We start from the raw sequence: 19,120 nt of genomic DNA on the forward strand, positions 1-19,120 counted from the left end.
AACTGTACCACCAATGTGGACTACGTGGTCAGTTACTCATAGAACTTAACAACAAAACAAGGCAAGTACAACAAACTACCCTCAGTTACTATACTCACAAATCTCACGAGACTTCCTAAAAGGCACGACAGCTGAATAACATACCTTATTTTAAATAACAGTAGCTGAGTAGTTCTGTACATTTTTCATTTACAATCGTAAGTCATAAATATTATATTTATTGTGCTCCTCACAGCAGACCTATGAAGTAGGTACAACTATGCCTGTTTTACTCAAGAAAAACAAAACTGAGAACAGGAAAAACTAAGTAACTTACATCCAGCTGATAAATATATCTAAGCTGTATAACTGTAAAGCCTTACACCTGACAATTATTACTAGAGACCATCCTCATATATATATATATATATATATATATATATATATATATATATATATATATATATATATATATATATATATTTTTTTTTTTTTTTTTTTTTTTTTTTTTTTTTAAATAAGGCAGAGAAAGTTGACACAGATACTTGTACAGCAAAATAAAACCCCGAGGTCTAAAACATGGCAGCAAGCAAATATACTGGTCATTTCTTAAAAATCACAAAATGATTTCTTCAGTAGTGCGGCTGCATCATACTGGCAGCCATAGACATTACCCACTACTGTACTATGTGGAGCTATGAGGTGACAAGAGGAAAACTGAGCTTTTAGAACAAACTTCAATTCTGTTAGTGCCACAGTGAATGAGCTTCAATTCCAATGTTTGGTAAGTCAACAATGAAAGCAGCAGACACTGTGAAGTTACTTTAACCTGTAAGGAGCTGCCTGACACAAACAAAGCAGGGCTGTCATGAGACGCCAGTAGAGGAACTGTGACTTGTAGGCTAAGAGGTAGAAGCATCTCCTTCACTTGTGAGTCTCTAACTGAAACCTGCTGTTTATTTCTAGCATACCAGGAAGCACACTATACGGCAAACTTCAGTTTAGCAGTGGGAGGCTGACACAACGTAAGGCCAGTGGAATACAAGTGTCAATGGAAGAAAGCTAAATGCACAGTTCAGATATCTGAGTTCAAACTCCCACTGTGTGGCATTGATGTTTTTAAAGCCATTCTGAATTTCATTTGTAAAATAACAGTCACTTTCTTCCTGGAAAACAGCTATGAGACAATAAAATGTGTTTAGCACAGCACTTGGCTCATGCAATGGACTGAGAAGCCATTACTAGGATTACTGTCACTGTCTCAGATGGCACCCTGTTCACTGCTGCTTTGCTATGATTTGTTTTGCTGTTACTCCCAGTAGTCTTCACACACGGAATGCAAATCCCCAAAGAAAGTACGTAAAATAATCCTGCTCTCATTTCCATGTCAATGTTTCCATGCCAATGAAGACCCACCCCAATCCCCAACCCAACATAGCACAATGCCACTGTGCGGTCTGAGCTAAGTAGCATCAGAGACAATCTGAGTAGAGGAGAAACTAATTCTAAGAATTGAATGATCCCTTTTGGGAACGAGGGAAATTTTCTTGATGATTTGCTTACTCCGCTGTTAAACTTAGCCTATATAACCTGGTAGGCAACAATAACCTCCCTAAACAACCTCAGAAAAACATGTTTGGAGACTGAGGTTGTGAGTTTATCATCCAGTCTAAGAACTGTAGTGGAAGTAAGCAGCTGGCTTCATACTGGCCCATCTTGAAAGAGCAGCCTTCAGAGCCATGTGCATGCTGTCAACGGGTGGATAAAGACAAAACACACATACAAGCAGAAGATGCTAAAGAGCATATGACTGGGATTTGTATACACTCCCTGTATATAAAACAGCACCGGCGGCAGGATGAGCAGAGTTAGCTCTCTGTGGTTTAAAAAAGCCCCTCCCTTTATTTTAAAATACACATTCTATTATTAAAACTATGTACAGGAAATATTAAAGTAAGGGACCTACACACAATACGCTATAAACAATCATAGCCATTTGCTGCTTCTCTTTCAGCCTTTACTTTTAAAATAATTTTTTAAATTGGATATCACTATATATGCTGTTTGACATTTTCCCTACTTTTCTATGTAATTATCTTTCCATTCAACATGGAATAAAATCCCACACCAAATTTGCCCAATATAATCACATCAAAACTCTAAGACCCCAAACTTGAATTACAAGTCCCTACAGTCTCTTAGTGTGGTCAGAGTCCCCGAGTCTCCTCTGTGCCAGGTCTAGCTTAGGCGCAGTGGAGTTGCTTGGCAGATGGGGGGCATGAGATAGGGCTTCAGCAAATCTGACTAGGAGGCATGAGTCAGCGAGTGACAGTGCTGCTGCCTCCACCTGAGAGCCTTTCAGAGACAGGGAGGGCAGAGGGCAAAGGGCAAAGGGCAGGCAGTCTCCACTCCCAGATGACCCTGTGGGACCTTCTCCACATGTACATCCTGGGGTCAGGAGCCACTTCGGCTTTGCATTAGTTCTTGTACATGATGAGATTTTTCCACTTGCACCTTGTTTAAATTTCTCTCAGGAATACACATAATCTCTCGCAATGTTTAGGATTATAAGAACTGCTTTGCTGAGGAAAGACATGAGAGTTGCTCAAAACTGAAGACCATCCCACCAGATTCAACGTGTAAACTCTGACCAGTGATACAGTGGCAGAAAACAGAGGCAGACGAGAGGATAGCGGTCTTCTCTGGTCCCTGAGTAAGGACAGCTCTAGCTAAGGGGCTCCTCTGTCCTCCCGACAAAGCACACAGTCAGTACAGAAAGGTTGCTCATGTAGGCAGGAGAACACCCCAGAAAGCCGGGTCCACAACACTGCGAGTTAATTCTGAGCTTCTCACAGTCCAACACAATAGAAACTCTCAGGGCAAAGAACAAACACACAGGCTGTGCTGGGACCAAACTGTGCATGGTGTGGAACAGACACAATGAGGAACACTTGAACACTTGAACAAAGCAACACACTGAGCAGTAGCCAACTTCTAGAAAGCTCCAGGTTAACTATGGATGACTGGTACACATTTTAAAAGAAAAAAGATATTAAAATGGACTAGACCATCCGGAGGGGAGCTATGTCATCTGTAGTCTGTAGGGAAAGATAAGAACAGCAGTGTTTACACCTATGGCAGACATACTCCTGACATACAAGGCTCAAAAGTAACCAATGGCTCAGACACACCAGGACAAGCATGGAGCAGAGAAAGCTTCCCAAACAAAGGTATGCCATGGCCACAGCACACATGATGGAGCCTGAGAGGGCATTATTTTGTACATTTGTACAGACAAACCACTCCTAAAAGAAAATAAGCATAGGCCGGGCGTGGTGGTGCACGCCTTTAATCCCAGCACTCGGGAGGCAGAGGCAGGCGGATCGCTGTGAGTTCGAGGCCAGCCTGGTCTACAAAGTGAGTCCAGGACACTCAAGGCTACACAGAGAAACCCTGTCTCGAAAAACCAAAAAAAAAAAAAAGAAAAGAAAATAAGCAATTAGTAGGTGCCAAAGGTGAGAAACTTAGTATACACACACACAAAAGAAGATAAGTCAGTCAGGAAAAATATAACCACTCATCTTATAGAAAAATGTTTAATCTTCATCTTTAAACTATAGACTATACATGATTTGGAAAGGAGACTATCCCAAACAATGATCAAAGAAGAATCATCCGTTCTATGCCTTTTCTTTTGTTTGGTCACTCAGAAATATGATGTTATCTAGAAAGAAAAAGAAGTAAGAGTCATTTTCAGAATGTTTTTTCATTTCATTTGATAATTGCACTCTAACACAAACATCCATTAATGATAATACAAAATCATAAAGTATGAGGTAACTTTTGCTGTATTCAAGAGAGGTACACAAAAGAGGCATTAAATAAATAAATACAATATAATACAACACAACAGGCTGTAGCTGTGTCTCCAACAATTCAGACTTCATTAAGGATGAGACTCTTAAGGTCTCCTCAGCAATAACTTTCTATGAATGAGGTGAATATCTACAGATGCAACTGAGACCAGTAAGCACACTCACATACAAGAGGACCAATGAACACATTCCACATGCTACAAGCTACAAACATGAAGCAAAGTGCAAGGGTCTGCTTGTGGCTCCTTAGTAACTGCAAGCCTATTTGCGCTTAAGGAAACAGGCTCATTTTAAATTCTGAGAATTAATTTCATATATTGATTTTGGGGAAAGGTTTTAAGCATTGCAAAGCAAGCATTTTTATTCACAAACAAAATTGGGCACTGTTGATTATTTCAAAGAATATTAGCTAAAACAACTAAAGAGAAAAAGCATTTCTTGGATAGTTCCAAATACTTTATGTCCTCAGTAACTATAAAATTATCTAAAAGATAGTTATTAGAAACAATTACTTCATGACTGTACAGGATGATAGCCTGAAGGGATTAAAATGGCAATCACTGTCAAAAGCCAAGAGTGCCATCTACTGGTTAGTTTTTGGTTTTGTTTTAAAGTTCAAGTATGACCTGTAGGTGAAAAACTAGTTTAAGAATTGTAAGACTGCTTCTGGGTTAACTCACTCTTTATGATCATTTCACTCACTTATATCTGGACACTAGGCCAAAGGGCATGTCCCATGAAAATCTTCACTTATGAGGAAAGTAGGATAGAGGGGAGGACATCCTATTGGGACTCTGGGTGACAGAAGTATGAGAGAATGGGGAAATAGAAGGATCCAGAGGGTCCTAGAAACCTACAAGAAGAACATTATGACAGGCAGATCGGCGGATCTGGGCCCAGGGGTTCTGCTCAAACTATGGCACCAGCCAAGGACAATATGTGCAGTAAACATCAAACCCCTACCCAGATCTAGCCAATGGACAGGACATTCTTCACAGTTGAGTGGAGAGTGGAAACTGACTTTCACATGAACTCTGGTGCCCCATATTTGACCATGTCGCCTGGATGGGGAGACCTGGTGGCACTCAGAGGAAGGATAGCAGGCTACCAAGAAGAGACTTGATACCCTATGAGCATATACAGGGGGAAGAGGTTCCCCTCAGTCACAGTCATAGGGAAGGGGAGTAAGGGGAAAATGGGAGGGAGGGAGGAATGGGAGGATACAAGGGATGGGATAACAATTGAGATGTAATATGAATGAGTTAATAAAAAAAGTAAAAAAAAAAAAGGATTGTAAGACTGGAAAAACCCAATTAAAACAAAAACAAACAAACATAAAAAGATAATTTAGGATGACAAATATACTTTTAAATTTTTAAATTAATCTCTATACTTGCTACTATTTACAACATGAGAAACAGGACTTGCTTTTTAAATTATGTTAATATACAATAAACAAGTTAAATGTCATCAGAAAAAGAAAATCAAATAGGTTTCTTTCAACTGACCAGACCAGTAACAACCATGACAAGAAAAAGCAAAATTATGAACAATGTAAAATGTTTCTCTACTTAGCTTAGTTTGTAACAACTCAACACTGCAAATAATGTAAAGTTTGCTGCATTGGTTTTTAATGTCAATATATTCCCCCCAAAAAAGTTACTGCTAGGAAAATAAATGATTATTGCTTACAAAAACTTTTAATTTACCAATATGAACAGTGATTAATTAATAAACACTGGAACAAAGAGAAAAAAGTAAAAAAAAGAAGAAGAAGAAGAAGCATATATATTATGAGAAAGCTGGAATAATCTAAGGAAGATTAAATACAGTGACATCTAGTCTTTAAAAGCACCACAATAATGCCAACACGGTTGAAATAAAAGTATTACAATTATCTTTTTCAAAAAATACCTTTTCTTTCAGTGACACAAGCTAAATTTTATGAATAGATGGAATAATGTCATTTCCAACTGATCCTGGTAGAGAAAAAAAGTAAAGTGAACCAATACTGGCCATTAGTAATAAGTGATAAAACGTCAGAATTGACACACTCTACTTGTCTCTCTACTCATTTACTTCATACAACTCAACAATCTTTAATGATACCCCTTACTTATAGCCTATCTCAATAGTTCATAAACACTAAGAAATCATAGTAGGATTTTTTTCACTCCTATCTCTAAAAACACGTTTCTAGGTGTTCATAATAAAAAACAAAATAAACTGAGGCTTAACTCATAATTTTAGCAACTTATTCAAGAAGTAATAAAAATGTCGATCTCATTCATGTTAACATTAAAATTTGTGAAGCAGGTATTTATTTAGAAAAAAAATGGGTCTGTAAAAAACTGCTAAGACATCATCTAGATTTTATTAGTCTACATAATTTTATATAAACATTTCTTCATGTTAATTTACAGACATATAAACAGCTATATTGTTTTCAACATTTCTAATACTTCCAGAAGTCTGAATCTACCATATCGTATTTCAGCCTCCTCAAGCTTTATGTCTATATAGTCCATGTTGTTTTGTATTTTGGTTAAAGACATCAAAGGTTTTTACATTTCACATGGAAGTTCCTGCACCTTAAGCTTCAAAGTTTTGAGTAAATCACAAATCCCTAACATCACAGTTCTGCAACTGCCTTGTCATAAGCATGTCCTTGTACAGAATGCTTTTAAAAGACACTAAGATTAAATTCTTCCAGGATTAACAGTATGTACTGGCATGAGCAACTGGATTTTATATTCTACTCAAAGTTCCTCCTGTAGTAGAGAGAGCTGTTTCGAGGAATAAGTAAGTGGAGACAGGGTCACAAAGGAAGCCCAAACAGATACAAACTGAAATAACTCCTTGTATTTTACCAAACCACTATGGATTAAAGCTAGATTTCAACAACAACAGAAAGCCTATGAACACATGGAAACTAAACAATTCCCTACTCAATGGTCATTGGATCAGGGAAGAAATAGAAAAAGAAATTAAAGACTTCCTAGAATTCAATGAAAATGGAAGCACAACATACCCAAACCTATGGGACATACTAAAAGCAGTGCTAAGAGGAAAGTTCACAGCACTAAGTGCCTTCATAAAGAAATTGGAGAGATTTCATGCTAGCAATTTAAAAGCACACCTGAAAGCTCTAGAAGAAAAAGAAATAAACAAATAATCAAAATCAGGGCTGAAATCAATAAATTAGAAGCAAAGAGAACAATACAAAGATTCAACAAAACCAAGAGCTGGTTCTTTGAGAAAAATCAACAAAATAGACAAACTCTTAGCCAAACTAACTTAAAGGCAGAGAGACAGTATCTAAATTAAAATCAGAAATGAAAAGGGGGACATTACATTAAAACAGACACTGAGGAAATCCAAAGAATCATTAGGTCATACTTTAAAAGCCTGTACTCCACAAAATTGGAAAATCTAAATGAAATGGATGATTTTCTTGATAGATACCACTTACCAAAGTTAAATCAAGATCAGGTAAACAATCCTAAGGAGATAGAAGCAGTTATTAAAAGTCTTCCAAGGCTACAAAGAGAAACCGTCTTGAAAAAACCAAGTCTCCCAAGCAAAGCCCTGGGCTAAATGGTTTTAATGCAGAATTCTATCAGACTTTTCAAGAAGAACTAATAGCAATCAATACTCCTCAAACTATTCTACAAAATAGAAACAAGGAACATTACTAAATTCATTTTATGAGGCCATAGTCATCCTGATAACTAAATTACACAAAGATTCAGAAAAAAAAAAAAAAAAAGAATTTCCCTTGATTGGAAAAATACTCAACTGATGCAAAAATACTCAAATCAAATTCAAGAACACATCACTCTCCATGATCAAGTAGGCTCTTCATTCCAGGGATGCAGGGATGGTGTAATATACAAAAATCCATCAATGTTATCCACTACATTATACAAACTGAAGAGGAAAAAAACCACATTAGATGCTGAAAAAAGCCTTTGACAAAATCCAGCACCCTTTCATGTTGAAAGTCTTGGAGAGATCAGGGATACAAGGAACATACCTAAACATAAAAAAGGCAAAATACAGTAAACCAATAGCCAACATCAAATTAAGTGGATAGAAACTTAAAGCAATTCCACTAAAATCAGGACAGGACGAGGCTGGATATTCTCTCTGGACCTACTCAATATAGTGCTTGAAGTTCTAGCTAGAGCAATAAGACAACTAAAGGGGATCAAAGGGGTACAAATTGAAAAGGAAGAAGTCAAAGTATCACCATTTGCAAATGATGTGATGGTATATGTAAGTTACCCCAAAAATTCTGCCACAGAACTCCAACAGCTGATAAACACCTTCAGCAAAGTGACTGGATACAAAATAAACTAAAAAAAAAAATAATAATAATAATAATCACTAACCTTCCTTTATACAGGCTGAGAAAGAAATTAGGGAAACAACACCCTTCATAATAGCCACAAATAATATAATATCTTGGTGTAACTCAAACCAAGCAAGTGAAAGACAAGAACTTCAAGTCTCTGAAGAAAGAAATTGAAGAAGATATCAGAAGATAGAAAGATCTCCTATGTACACGGATCAGTAGGATTAACAAAGTAAAAATGGCCATCTCACCAAAAGCAATCTACAGATTCAATGCAATTCCCTTCAAAATATCAATACAATTCTTTACAGACCTTGGAAGAGTAATTCTCAACTTCATTTGGAAAAATTAAAACCCCCAGATAGCTTAAACAATCCTGTACATTAAAAGAATTTCTCGAGCTATCACCATCCCTGATTTCAAGCTGTACTACAGAGCAATAGTGTAACTGCATGGTCTGGGCATGGAAATAGACTGATCAATGGAATTGAATCCAAGACCCAGAAATAAACCCACCACCAATGGACACTTGATTTTTAACAAAGAATCCAAAATCATAAGTGGAAAAAAGAAAGCATTTTCAACAACAGGTGCTGGTCTAACTGGATATCTGTACATAAAAGAAACCACATAGATCCATATTAATCATTCTACACAAAACTCAAGTTCAAGTGGATCAAAGACCTCAACATAAAACTGGATACTACATCTATTAGACGAGAAAGTGGGGGTCATCCTTGAGCTCACTGTCACAGGAGACAACATCCTCAACAGAACACCAACAGCTCAAGCACTAAGATCAACAATTAATAAATGGCATCTCATAAAACCGAAAAGCTTCTGCAAGGCACAGAACACCATCAATAAAACAAAATGGATGTCTACAGATTAGAAAAAGATCTTTACCTAACTAACCCTACATGTGACAGAGGGCTTATATCCAAAATATATAAAGAACTCAAAAATTAGACACCAACAAGCCAAATAACCTGATTAAAAAATGGTACAGAGCTGGACGTGGTAGTGTATGCCTCTAATCCCATGACTTGGGGAGGTATAGGCAGGCAAATCTCTGTAAGTTCGAAGGCAGCCTAGTCTACTAAATGAGTCCAGGACAGCCAAGGCTACATATATAGAAACTCTGTCTCTTAAAACAAAAAAAACAAAACAAAACAAAAACAAAAACAAAAGGGGAGGTGTCAGGGATGGGATGGGGATGTAACAGTTCTAAACAGAGATTTCTCTAATAGCCAAAAACACTTAAAGAAATGCTCAATGTCCTTGGTCATCAGGGAAATGCAAATCAAAATGACTCAGAGATTCCATAATACACCTATCAGAGTGGCTAAGATAGAAAACTCAGTGACAGCATATGTTGGTGAGGATGGGGAGCAAGGGGAACACTCCTTCATTGCTGGTGAGAGTGAAAACTTGTACAACCACTTTGGAAATCATTCTGGCACTTTCTCTGAAAATTGGAATATATCTACCTCAGGACCAAGCTATTCCACTGCTGGGCATATACCCAAAAGATGCTCCACCATACAACATGGGTAGAAACTGCAAACAACCTAGATGTCCCTCAACCAAAGGATGGATAAAGAAACTATGGTACATTTACACTATGGAATACTACTCAGCTATTAAAAACAAAGACATCATGCAATTTGCGGCCAAATAGATAGAACTAGAAAATATAATTCTGAGTAAGGTAACCCAGACCCAGAAAGACACAGACGGTATGTACTCAATTTTAAGTGGATATTAGCCTTAAAGTACAGGATAATCATGTTATATTCCATAGACCCAAAGAGGCTAAGTGTCAAGGAGGACGGAAGGGGAAGACCATTTGAATCTCACTCAGAGGAGGACATAATATAGACATGTGGAGTACACGGAAGGAACTGGGTAGGAGTGTGGTGGGGAGGGGAGCAGGGATGGTGATCAGTGTGGGGGGAGGGATGAGAAAAAGAATGAAGGCTGGGAGGTTCCTGGAGCACAGGGCCTATGAGGGTGACTCTGGCTGAGACGCCTAGCAGTGGGGGATATGGAGCCTGAAGTTGCCACCTCCTTTGGCCAAGTAGAACTTCAAGTAGAGGGAGAGGGACACCAACCCACCCCTAAAACCTTCAACTCAATATCTGTCCTGCATATAAGAAGCGTACAGGTAAAAATGGAACAGAGATTGAGGGGATGGCCAGCCAACGACTGGCCCAACTTGAGATCTACACCATGGAACGGGGTCAACCCCTGTCACTATTAATGATGCTCTGCTCTGCTTGCAGACAGGAGCCTAGCATACTTGTCTTCTGAGAGGCTCCATACACAGTTGATGGAAATAGATTCAGAGACCCACAGCCAAACAAGAGGTGGAGCTTGGGGAATCTTGTGAAAGAGTGAGAGGAAGGACTGAGGGAGCCGGAAGGGTTAAGGACACCACAAGAAGGCCTACAGAGTCAGCTAACCTGGATCTATGTAGCAATGTGCAGCATATTCTTCCTGTGGGTCCCTGACAACTGGGGTGGAGGCTGTCTCTGGCTCTGTTACGTGTCTTTGGATCCCTTTCCCATAGCTGGGCTAACCTGTCTGGCCTCAATGGGAGAAGATGCACTTACACCTGCTACAACGTGATGTGCTAGGGTAGGTTGTTACCCCTCGAGCAACCTTCCCTTCTTTGAGAAGGGAAAGAGGGGATGGGGGACGGGTGGGAGAGTGGGACTGGAAAGAAAGGAGAAGGCTGTGATCAGGCTATAAAGCTATTAAATAAAGTGATAAAAAATAAAATCACTGTAAACAAAAGATGAATGAATAAATAAATAAATAAATAAATAAATAAATGAATGCTGGTGGTGTGAGCAAACAGTAAATGAAAATTGTAAAACTCCTCTGAAGAGTTTCCTGCAATCTTGCCATTATGGATATAGTCCAGCTAAAGCTGCTCATAACATGCTAAGCTTTTAAATGACAAAACACTAGACGCCCTGTCTACCACAGGCTTCTTACCAGCTATGATGGTTGTTGCTTGTCGTCTCACATTGTTTTTGTCCATGTATTCACCGTAGTCCACTTTCCCTTCCACAAATATACGAGCCCTGATATAAAGAAAACACAGTCTTATATAAAGAAAACACAGTCTTTAGCCTGAAGACTCTAAAATTCTGCCTTTCAGAGTGTTAGGACATGAGGGAACAACACCACACACTTTGCTAACACTTCTTCGATTTCAGAATTAGGCGTACTAAAACACAGCGTCCAGTCTAGTTAGGAAGGCCCCTGTTCTGAGGCATGGTAACACCTTCTCATAGTCCAATACACAGAAAATTAAGATGGAAGGGCTGAAAGCTTTAGGACCACCTAGGCAACTCAGTGGGATCCTGCCTCAAATTTACAGGTTTATATAAAATACAGGAGATGCAGTTTAGTGATTCAGCACTCATCTAGCATACACAAGGCCCTGAGTTCAATCCCTAGTGTGTGTGTGTGTGTGTGTGTGTGTGTGTGTGTGTGTGTGTCTGTCTGTCTGTCTGTCTCTCTCTCTCTCTCTCACACACACACACACACACACACACACACACACACCATAAATGAAACTATCTGTTGACATTTTTCTTTAAATATTCTGTGTTTATATGTATCTTCACATATTCATACACACATGAAGAAAAGGTTTGCAATTACTGAAAAAAATTGAAATTCTAGCTAATGCTTAAATTATTTCTCGTGAAATATTTTAGATCCACAAACAAGTATATTTCTAAACATAAGAAGTATATCCATAAAAACATTCTTTGTCATTCTATGCATTCAGAAAAGGCACATATAAAGAAAGTTATTAAATATAAAGTAACTACTATGAAAACTACCATAACTCAGTAGAGCAGACATCAAATATCCCAGGTTCTGTAAAGACATTATGTGGTTGCTCAGAGGCCAGACATGACTGCCGTGATCCCTGGTCACAGGAACACAAGGTTTCCTGCAGGCCTGCCCTTTAGATGCTCTGCAAGAGGCACATGCAGCTTTGGCATCAAGGCCCTTGCAGTGTCTAGCTCATTTCTTTCTATTTACATAAAGATGCTGTTTGCCCTAACTTGTCAGCAGGCTAAAGCCACAGAGACTTTCCAGGAACACGATATTAAGGAATAGCTACCCATTAACGTCAGTACTTAAGTAAAAGGCAGACAAGGGGGCACTTATTATCAATTCTTTTGGCTATTTAAAAAAAGGATCCTTTCTTTAACTCACCCCTTTTTCACATACTGATAAGCCACATCTCTGAGTCCTGGTCGAAACACTGATATTCTGTGCCATGTTGTCTTTTGACTGATGTCACCTAAATCACCAGGTTTAAGAAATGGGGTTACAGATGCCAGCAGAAAACACAGATGTCAACAACACAGGACATGTCTTGGGAAAACAAGCTTACATTTTCTAAAAGAACAGAACTAACAAAGACTGACTGTATCTATAAATAACATTTTTACTGTTAGAAAAGTAGCAATAAATAATGTCTGCTTAGTGCTGATACAATAAAAACGGTAGCCTTTTCTACTCACCCATTTGGTATGCTTCATTGTCCCCTGATCGCCACATCTCATTTGTTGCGAGAGAAAATATTGTGACTGGATTTTTACCTTCCACCTGTCTCATGACGGGGTCCTGACCTACTCGCCCAAGCAACTGAACACGATTCATAGCTGAAATATAAAGCAGAGATGAAATGAGACTGAGAACCTGCTGATGACTGTATGTTTATGCTTCCTGGAAACTTGGTTCTCTGCACTCCAACTTCCAGTGTGACAGTATTTGGAGGTGATCCTTGGATGGGTAAGTAGGTTTTAGATGAGGTTATAAAGGTGACGCCTCCATGATGGAATTAGTGTCCTTAGAAGGAAAGAGGGAGACCAGAGTAGCCACCACCCGGCCCGTGCCATACAAAGACAAAAGTGAAAGGGCAGCTATCTGCAGACCAGCACGCGGAACCTTACTGATAACCCAACCATGTCGACAGTCTGGCCTTAGCTTGCAAGACCAGAGATGTAAGAAGTAAGAATCTATTGCGTAAGCCACCTGGTCTATTCATTATAGTGGTCAGGATAGTCACACAGGATAAACCCAAACCTGAAACTGACAGAAATGTCCAGAAAATAAATAACTACAAATACTGCTTCAGCTTCTTCTCTATATTATAAAAACTCAAGCTATGGAATATCAACAAGTAAGTTAAAAAGGGAAGTAAGGGTAGGCTGAGAGGGGAGAAAGGATTGATATGAAAACAGAACAGGCCCACGAAACAAAGGTTAAGCTCTTTATCTTGAGCTAAAGGAATAAATCTGAGATTTAAGAAAAACTCTATTACAAAAAGAAGTATTCCCGTGGCAGCATCCTTCGCACCCTGTCCAACACAGCCTTGAAGGACTGAGCAGGACAGCGGCCGCAGGAGGGGTGCTAGCTGCACTATAAGCCCTGTTTATACTAGGTCTTCACAGCCAGAGGTGCAAAGGTAAAAGGAAGCAAAGGCTAAACACGGCCCTTCAGTTCTACAGTACTTTGAGAGTATAATATATGACATTTTAAACTTAGAATTCAGTAACTTACATCTTTCAAGAACCAAACTGCTGGCTACTTCAGATTCATGCCTTACAAACTGATGAAATACCTAAAGGAAAACAAACAAGTAATGTGGCGTTACATTTTTTAGGAAAGAAAACTATCAACAGAAGATCTAATCATATTAATTCACCTTGTAGGAAAGGACAGTAAAGGAGAATAGAGTAGAAAGGAGAAGAGAAAGAAATCAGTGCTTTCTAATGAATGTAGTCTAAGTCAATTAAGTAAACATACAAAGCAATCACCAATGTGATGGATATGAGAATATAATCAGTATATTAAGCATCACTGTCGGTTATAAATGAGAAATTGGCTAAATGGTAACAAAATAATACATTCCTTGCATTTGTTATCTTCCTGACATCACAACAGGCACTGAAGATTAAAGCTTACAAGGTCTTTAATAAAATTGTTTTCCCCGATTGGTTATTCAAAATTCATGAGGAAAAAGACATCTCAAATGACTGGCTTAGAGTGTTTCGTTTAAAAGTGAGCGAAGATGGCAACACTGATTTCCTGAAGCTGCTGCAAAAGGTCAGTAGCTTCTGTAGTGAGCTTGGGCCAGTGCAAAGTTTCCTTCTTCCAGCAGATCAAAGAAAAACAGAAAAAGAAAGAAAGAAAAACAGAAATGCAGCTCAAACATATGGCTACTAAGTCACAATTAACAAAAAAAAAAAAAAAGGATATTCACAGGCAAAAGGAGAAAAAAGCATCACTTAATTCACTAAATGAATTACACCTATTACCATTTAATCATAAAACTACAGATACAATGTCAAATTATCCCTACCTCAGATCTGAGGAAAATTCAAGCCAGAGAGTGTATCATTTGTCCAGGAGACTAGGAATTAGGTGGTGATTTATAACCAAGGTTGTTTTTCCAACCTGTTCCCTGTTGCTCTCTTAAAGACATCTGTTCTACAGTTACCATCAAGGTAAGAGGAAGAGTGCACATCACTACACTCAAGAGTTCAGAGAGCTGGACGTGTTCTAAAAGTGGCAGCACTGTTCACATAGCAGACAGGGATCCACCACACGGGAAAGAAAGGGGTTGGCAAGCCAAAGACTTCTCCTTTTAGAACAAGCAGCAGAAAAGAAAACAAATTTATTCAAGAGACTACAAGAGACAGCTAGCTAGACATTTAACAGGACTCCCAGGCACTTCAGATTTCAGGCAAAGGGCTGAGGGTGATACCCTCCATTTTGCAGTTCTCACTCTGGTAGTGAGCCACTTTGAAGGCAGTTCTCTGGCATGTAACTCCTACCACATAAGGGTCATCTCAATCGGCTGTTGCTCAGGCCTATGAGGGCCACTGTGTACGTAACTTCCGGTTATGCAACCTCTCCATGCAAATAAGGGCAGAGACCTGGCTGCAACTGTGAGGTGTCAGGTTAACACATTATCCTTTCTCCACCTGGCTTTTTTTAAAACATCCCAACGGGGAGCTGATTCCTCCCCTGGTCTTTTAATACTGGCCTTCTTTCTCCAAACCAACTCAAATAAACACTGACTGCTGGAGTGATCATAATACTCAGGGAAGATACAAGAATAAGATGTTATCCCACAATACAGGATCAAACTGTTAATCAGTTCCTATGTCATGATCACCAACAATGCTCATCTGGGAGAACCTAAATGTCAGAGTTCATTAAGTATTAAGGAATAACTACACGCCTCATCTTAGCCACGCACGCACAAATCACAACCTAGTAGAAAAGCAGAAATAGGGAAAGGATTATTTAATTTCAATACTCTAGAAAGGCAAACTTACTTCACATTTAGTTTCTAAGATAATACTACAGTACAGCTTTTCCACTTAAAAAGGCTAAAGTATCTGCAGATGAAAGTGCAGACCTAAGGATCCAGAGTAAGATGGAGATGACCAGAGACACTTATAAAGAAGTTGACTTGTTAGTCATTAACAGAAGGAGAAGGGTCATAGAGTTTACATTAGGAGAATTTACAAGACTTGGGACCCATACGACACAATGCAGAAAAAAAAGAAAATGGTAAGCCGGGCCTGCTTAAGGCTTGGCCAGAGCAGAGGATACCCAACCAAGCTGCAGGATAGGGATGGATTTGTAGCACTGGTTGACAGGTGAGCTCTTCTCTCTGGACAGCAAGATGAGAGTAGGGAGGAGAGGAGATAGGTCACAAAAGGAACCGGAGCCATATGGAAAAGTGACCGAAGCCAGGTGTGGTGCTGCATGCCCGAAGTAGCAGCACTGGGGGAACAGAGGAAAGAGGACCAGGTTCTTGCTCTCTTCAAATTAGCTGCGAGTCTCATAGCCAGAACTAGGAGACACCGTCTCACAACACCAAACTCTAACTAAAGGTACACACGGACCCAGTACAAGTAACAAACACCAAATGATTTGTACTATATATGCGAATACAGTTTAAAATCCTTCTTTATTCAGGAAATACAATGAGCATCATTAAAAAAAAAAAAAAATCCAGAACCTTCCCCCATCAAATAAGCACATATAAGAAGATGGATAGGTTTAAGAGCCTTTTACTTATGTATGCAAAAGATAAAAGAAACCTGATGGTTTTAGACAACAAAAGCACAGCCAAGCACACACTAATGTAGAAAAGTGACTACCTGTAACACAGGTCTTCGAAACATGGCTTCGCTTTTTTTTTTTTTTTTAACAATCTAATCTTTAGGCTTTTCCTGAAGGAAAAAAAAAAAAAGAGAGAGAGAAGAAAAGATAAATCAAACACAAAACAGTATACATCAAGTACACACGTTCGCTAGTTCTAAATCCTAAGTGCATTCAATTTCATGTGCACCCAATTTGTTTGCACGATTGGGGATTTCTTCTCTAAAAACAACAAAAACAAAAAACAAAACAACAACAACAACAAAAAAAAAAAAAAAAAACACCCAGAACACGACATAAGAAACTCTGTGGTTTTGGGTCTCAAGTGGTCCAAGGTGGGGCGGGGGTGGGGGGGGTTCTGTTCTCACTTCCAATCCATTGTCTGCTAAAAATTTCTTTAAAATACAAGTTTTCTTGCAGACTTTTTATCATTTGTTCTGTAATTCTAAAACCCTAAAGCGGTCTCTAGCAAACAATCAGGGCTCGATAAATACTGCTATGAAAGGACTCGAGTCAGTGCGATTCCGTTAGCACTGAGTACGCTTAGCTCCACAGCTTCGCCGAGGGTAAGAGCCGGTGCTTTTTTCCCTAACCCGGCGCTAGCAGGCCATAGAGGGGACAGCGGGGACACTCGGGGTCCTATGATGGAACCGCACACCTCCTCCCGACTCCCGCGTGCACGCCAGACACAAAGCTACGGCTCAACCTTCTCCCCACTTTCACCTGATGCGCAGCACCCGACTGTCCCCAACCAGAGGCTCGCTTCCGGCGCACAGCGCCCGCAAAGCTCGCGATAGGCAAGGAAGAACAGGAAGTCTGAGGTGTGCGCCGCTGAAATGCTGCCGGCTGAAACACGATCCCCGCAGCTTAGAAAAGCCAGGAGCTTCTTTCCTGGCGGAAATGGGCGGATCAACTGCGCCACCCCTTTGTAATTTATTTATTTATTTATTTATTTATTTATTTATTTTTCTTCTCCCGAATGATCTCAACTCTCAGCCTGATAGTGGCCTTGCACGAGCCAATCAAACTGTGTCCCTGAACTATACTCCCAGTCCTGAATTGAAATTATTTGATGATGTTCCCAGCCTGGGAGAGGGAGTAAGGTAGGTGAAATAAAACATAGTTCAACCTCTAGGGGAACTAAAACCGACGCAAGCCTTCTAATGCAGCTAGACGGGAGAATTAACATAAGTGTCTAAAATCGTAAAAACAAAACAAAAAAACAAAAAACAAAAAACAAAACAAACAACAACAACAAAAAAAAAAAAACAGGGCTGTCAAAAACTCCGTGATCTGGGGCTGGAGAGGTAGCTCGGTGGTAGCACTGTCTGCTCTTCCAAAGACCCTTAGTTCAATTCCCAGCAACCACAGGGTGGCTCACAACCATCTACAATGAGATCTGGTGCCCTCTTCTGGCACACAGGTGGGCAGAATACTGTATTAAAAAAAAAAAAAAAAAAAAAACTCCGTGATCTGGATATGTTAATGTGTTGAGTCAAAATTGTTTCAAGAAATACGTGAACAGCAAAATACTTAACATTTTTATTAAATATAGGTCCCGAACTGTGCCCGAGGCACAAGGAAAATGGGCCCTTCTATTATGTTTTATGTACTTTTTTTCTTCTAAAACATTAAAAGTTGATGAAATTTCAAAACATTTTAAAGGAGTATTAAAACGCACAACACTGCTTTATTTTAAAGAAAAGCAAAGTGTAATTAAGATTTTACTCATAAGCTTTAATAGAAAGAAACTGATCGTGGAATTTTGGGGTTTGGGTTTTTTTCCCCCCTCACAATTCCCTAACTCTGGTAATTACTGTAGATGGAAGAGTTAAAAAAAAAAAAAAAAAAAAGAAAGAAAGAAAGAAAGAAAGAAAGGAAAGGAAAAGAAAAAGAGTCTTACTCTGTAGCCCTGGCTGGCCTGAAACTTGAAACTTACTATGTAGACTAGACCAGGCTGGTCTCTAACTCACAGAGACCGTCCTGCCTCGCTTAGTTCGCGCTGTGATTAAAGGCCCGTGCCACCACGCCCAGCACCACATGGCAGTCTTAAGTAATTTCAATTCACTTAAATTTCTTGATCTTGTCTTTGGTATTGTGCTCATAGTTTAATTTTAGCATTTCCAAAATACTGCATGAAGACATCTTTTATCTTGATTGCTGAATTTCTTCCTTTAAATCCTGTCTTGTTTATACACTAACCCCGGCGGTCCTATTTTGGGTAACACATGTATGGACTCCTACAAATTAAAGAAACCAAAGCAGCCTAAATGGGGACAGGGCTCCGTGTTCGCAGTTTTTGTCGCTGTCCAGTGTCAGGAGGAAGGGAGCTCATTCAGACACACACATTGCCTCCTCAGGTCCATTTTTGCTGTTTTAAGAAATTTTAAAAATCTGAACGATTTAACATGGTTTTCAAATTACATTTTAACCTCCTCTGAAGTCTGACTCTCTATTGATATGTTTACAGACGTTTAATCTCCCTGTATTTTCCACCTTTACAAAGTTGAGTTCCTGAAATAACAAGGTACTGTATTGGAGCCTTACACTATTTTATTATCAATAGATAATAGACCATCCACGACTTCAATGGTTTCCTCTTTAAATAGCCTACCTCTGTGTTGTAGATAAGGCAAAGAAAAAGCTAAATTCACCTTTTCTTGCAGAATGAAATTCCCCACCCACCTTGCAA

At 39.2% G+C, this 19,120-nt stretch overlaps 1 protein-coding gene across 3 annotated transcripts; it reads right to left on the reverse strand.

Annotated features, from left to right (window-relative positions):
• Positions 1 to 3,561: 3,561 nt before the first annotated feature.
• Positions 3,562 to 17,216, reverse strand: Ssbp1 (single stranded DNA binding protein 1). Of its 3 annotated transcripts, none has more exons than XM_051151662.1 (7): positions 17,152 to 17,216; positions 16,428 to 16,499; positions 13,810 to 13,870; positions 12,768 to 12,908; positions 12,457 to 12,544; positions 11,215 to 11,303; positions 3,562 to 3,703 (listed from the first exon to the last, which is right to left on the reverse strand). In XM_051151662.1, the coding sequence occupies exons 2-7, from the start codon at positions 16,449 to 16,451 to the stop codon at positions 3,660 to 3,662; spliced, it is 447 nt and encodes a 148-aa protein (XP_051007619.1). In that variant the 5' UTR covers positions 16,452 to 16,499; positions 17,152 to 17,216; the 3' UTR covers positions 3,562 to 3,659. The 3 variants fall into 3 exon arrangements, with proteins under 3 accessions (XP_051007619.1, XP_051007620.1, XP_051007621.1); XM_051151663.1 differs by having other exon boundaries at positions 12,846 to 12,908; positions 17,152 to 17,215; XM_051151664.1 differs by lacking the exon at positions 17,152 to 17,216 and having other exon boundaries at positions 13,810 to 13,869; positions 16,428 to 16,486.
• Positions 17,217 to 19,120: the final 1,904 nt, after the last annotated feature.

This window comes from Acomys russatus, chromosome 10 (assembly GCF_903995435.1).
Source record: "Acomys russatus chromosome 10, mAcoRus1.1, whole genome shotgun sequence".
NCBI classification, from domain to species: Eukaryota; Metazoa; Chordata; class Mammalia; order Rodentia; family Muridae; genus Acomys; species Acomys russatus.

Excerpts from the sequence above, each read along its gene's own strand:
- Ssbp1 (XM_051151662.1), bottom strand. The coding sequence starts at position 16,451 with ATGTTTCGAAGACCTGTGTTACAG. Across the intron at positions 12,909-13,809 it reads CAGTTTGGTTCTTGAAAGAT|CTATGAATCGTGTTCAGTTG; the intron begins GTAAGTTACTGA and ends TTTATATTTCAG. Across the intron at positions 12,545-12,767 it reads CAATGAAGCATACCAAATGG|GTGACATCAGTCAAAAGACA; the intron begins GTGAGTAGAAAA and ends CTGGTGATTTAG.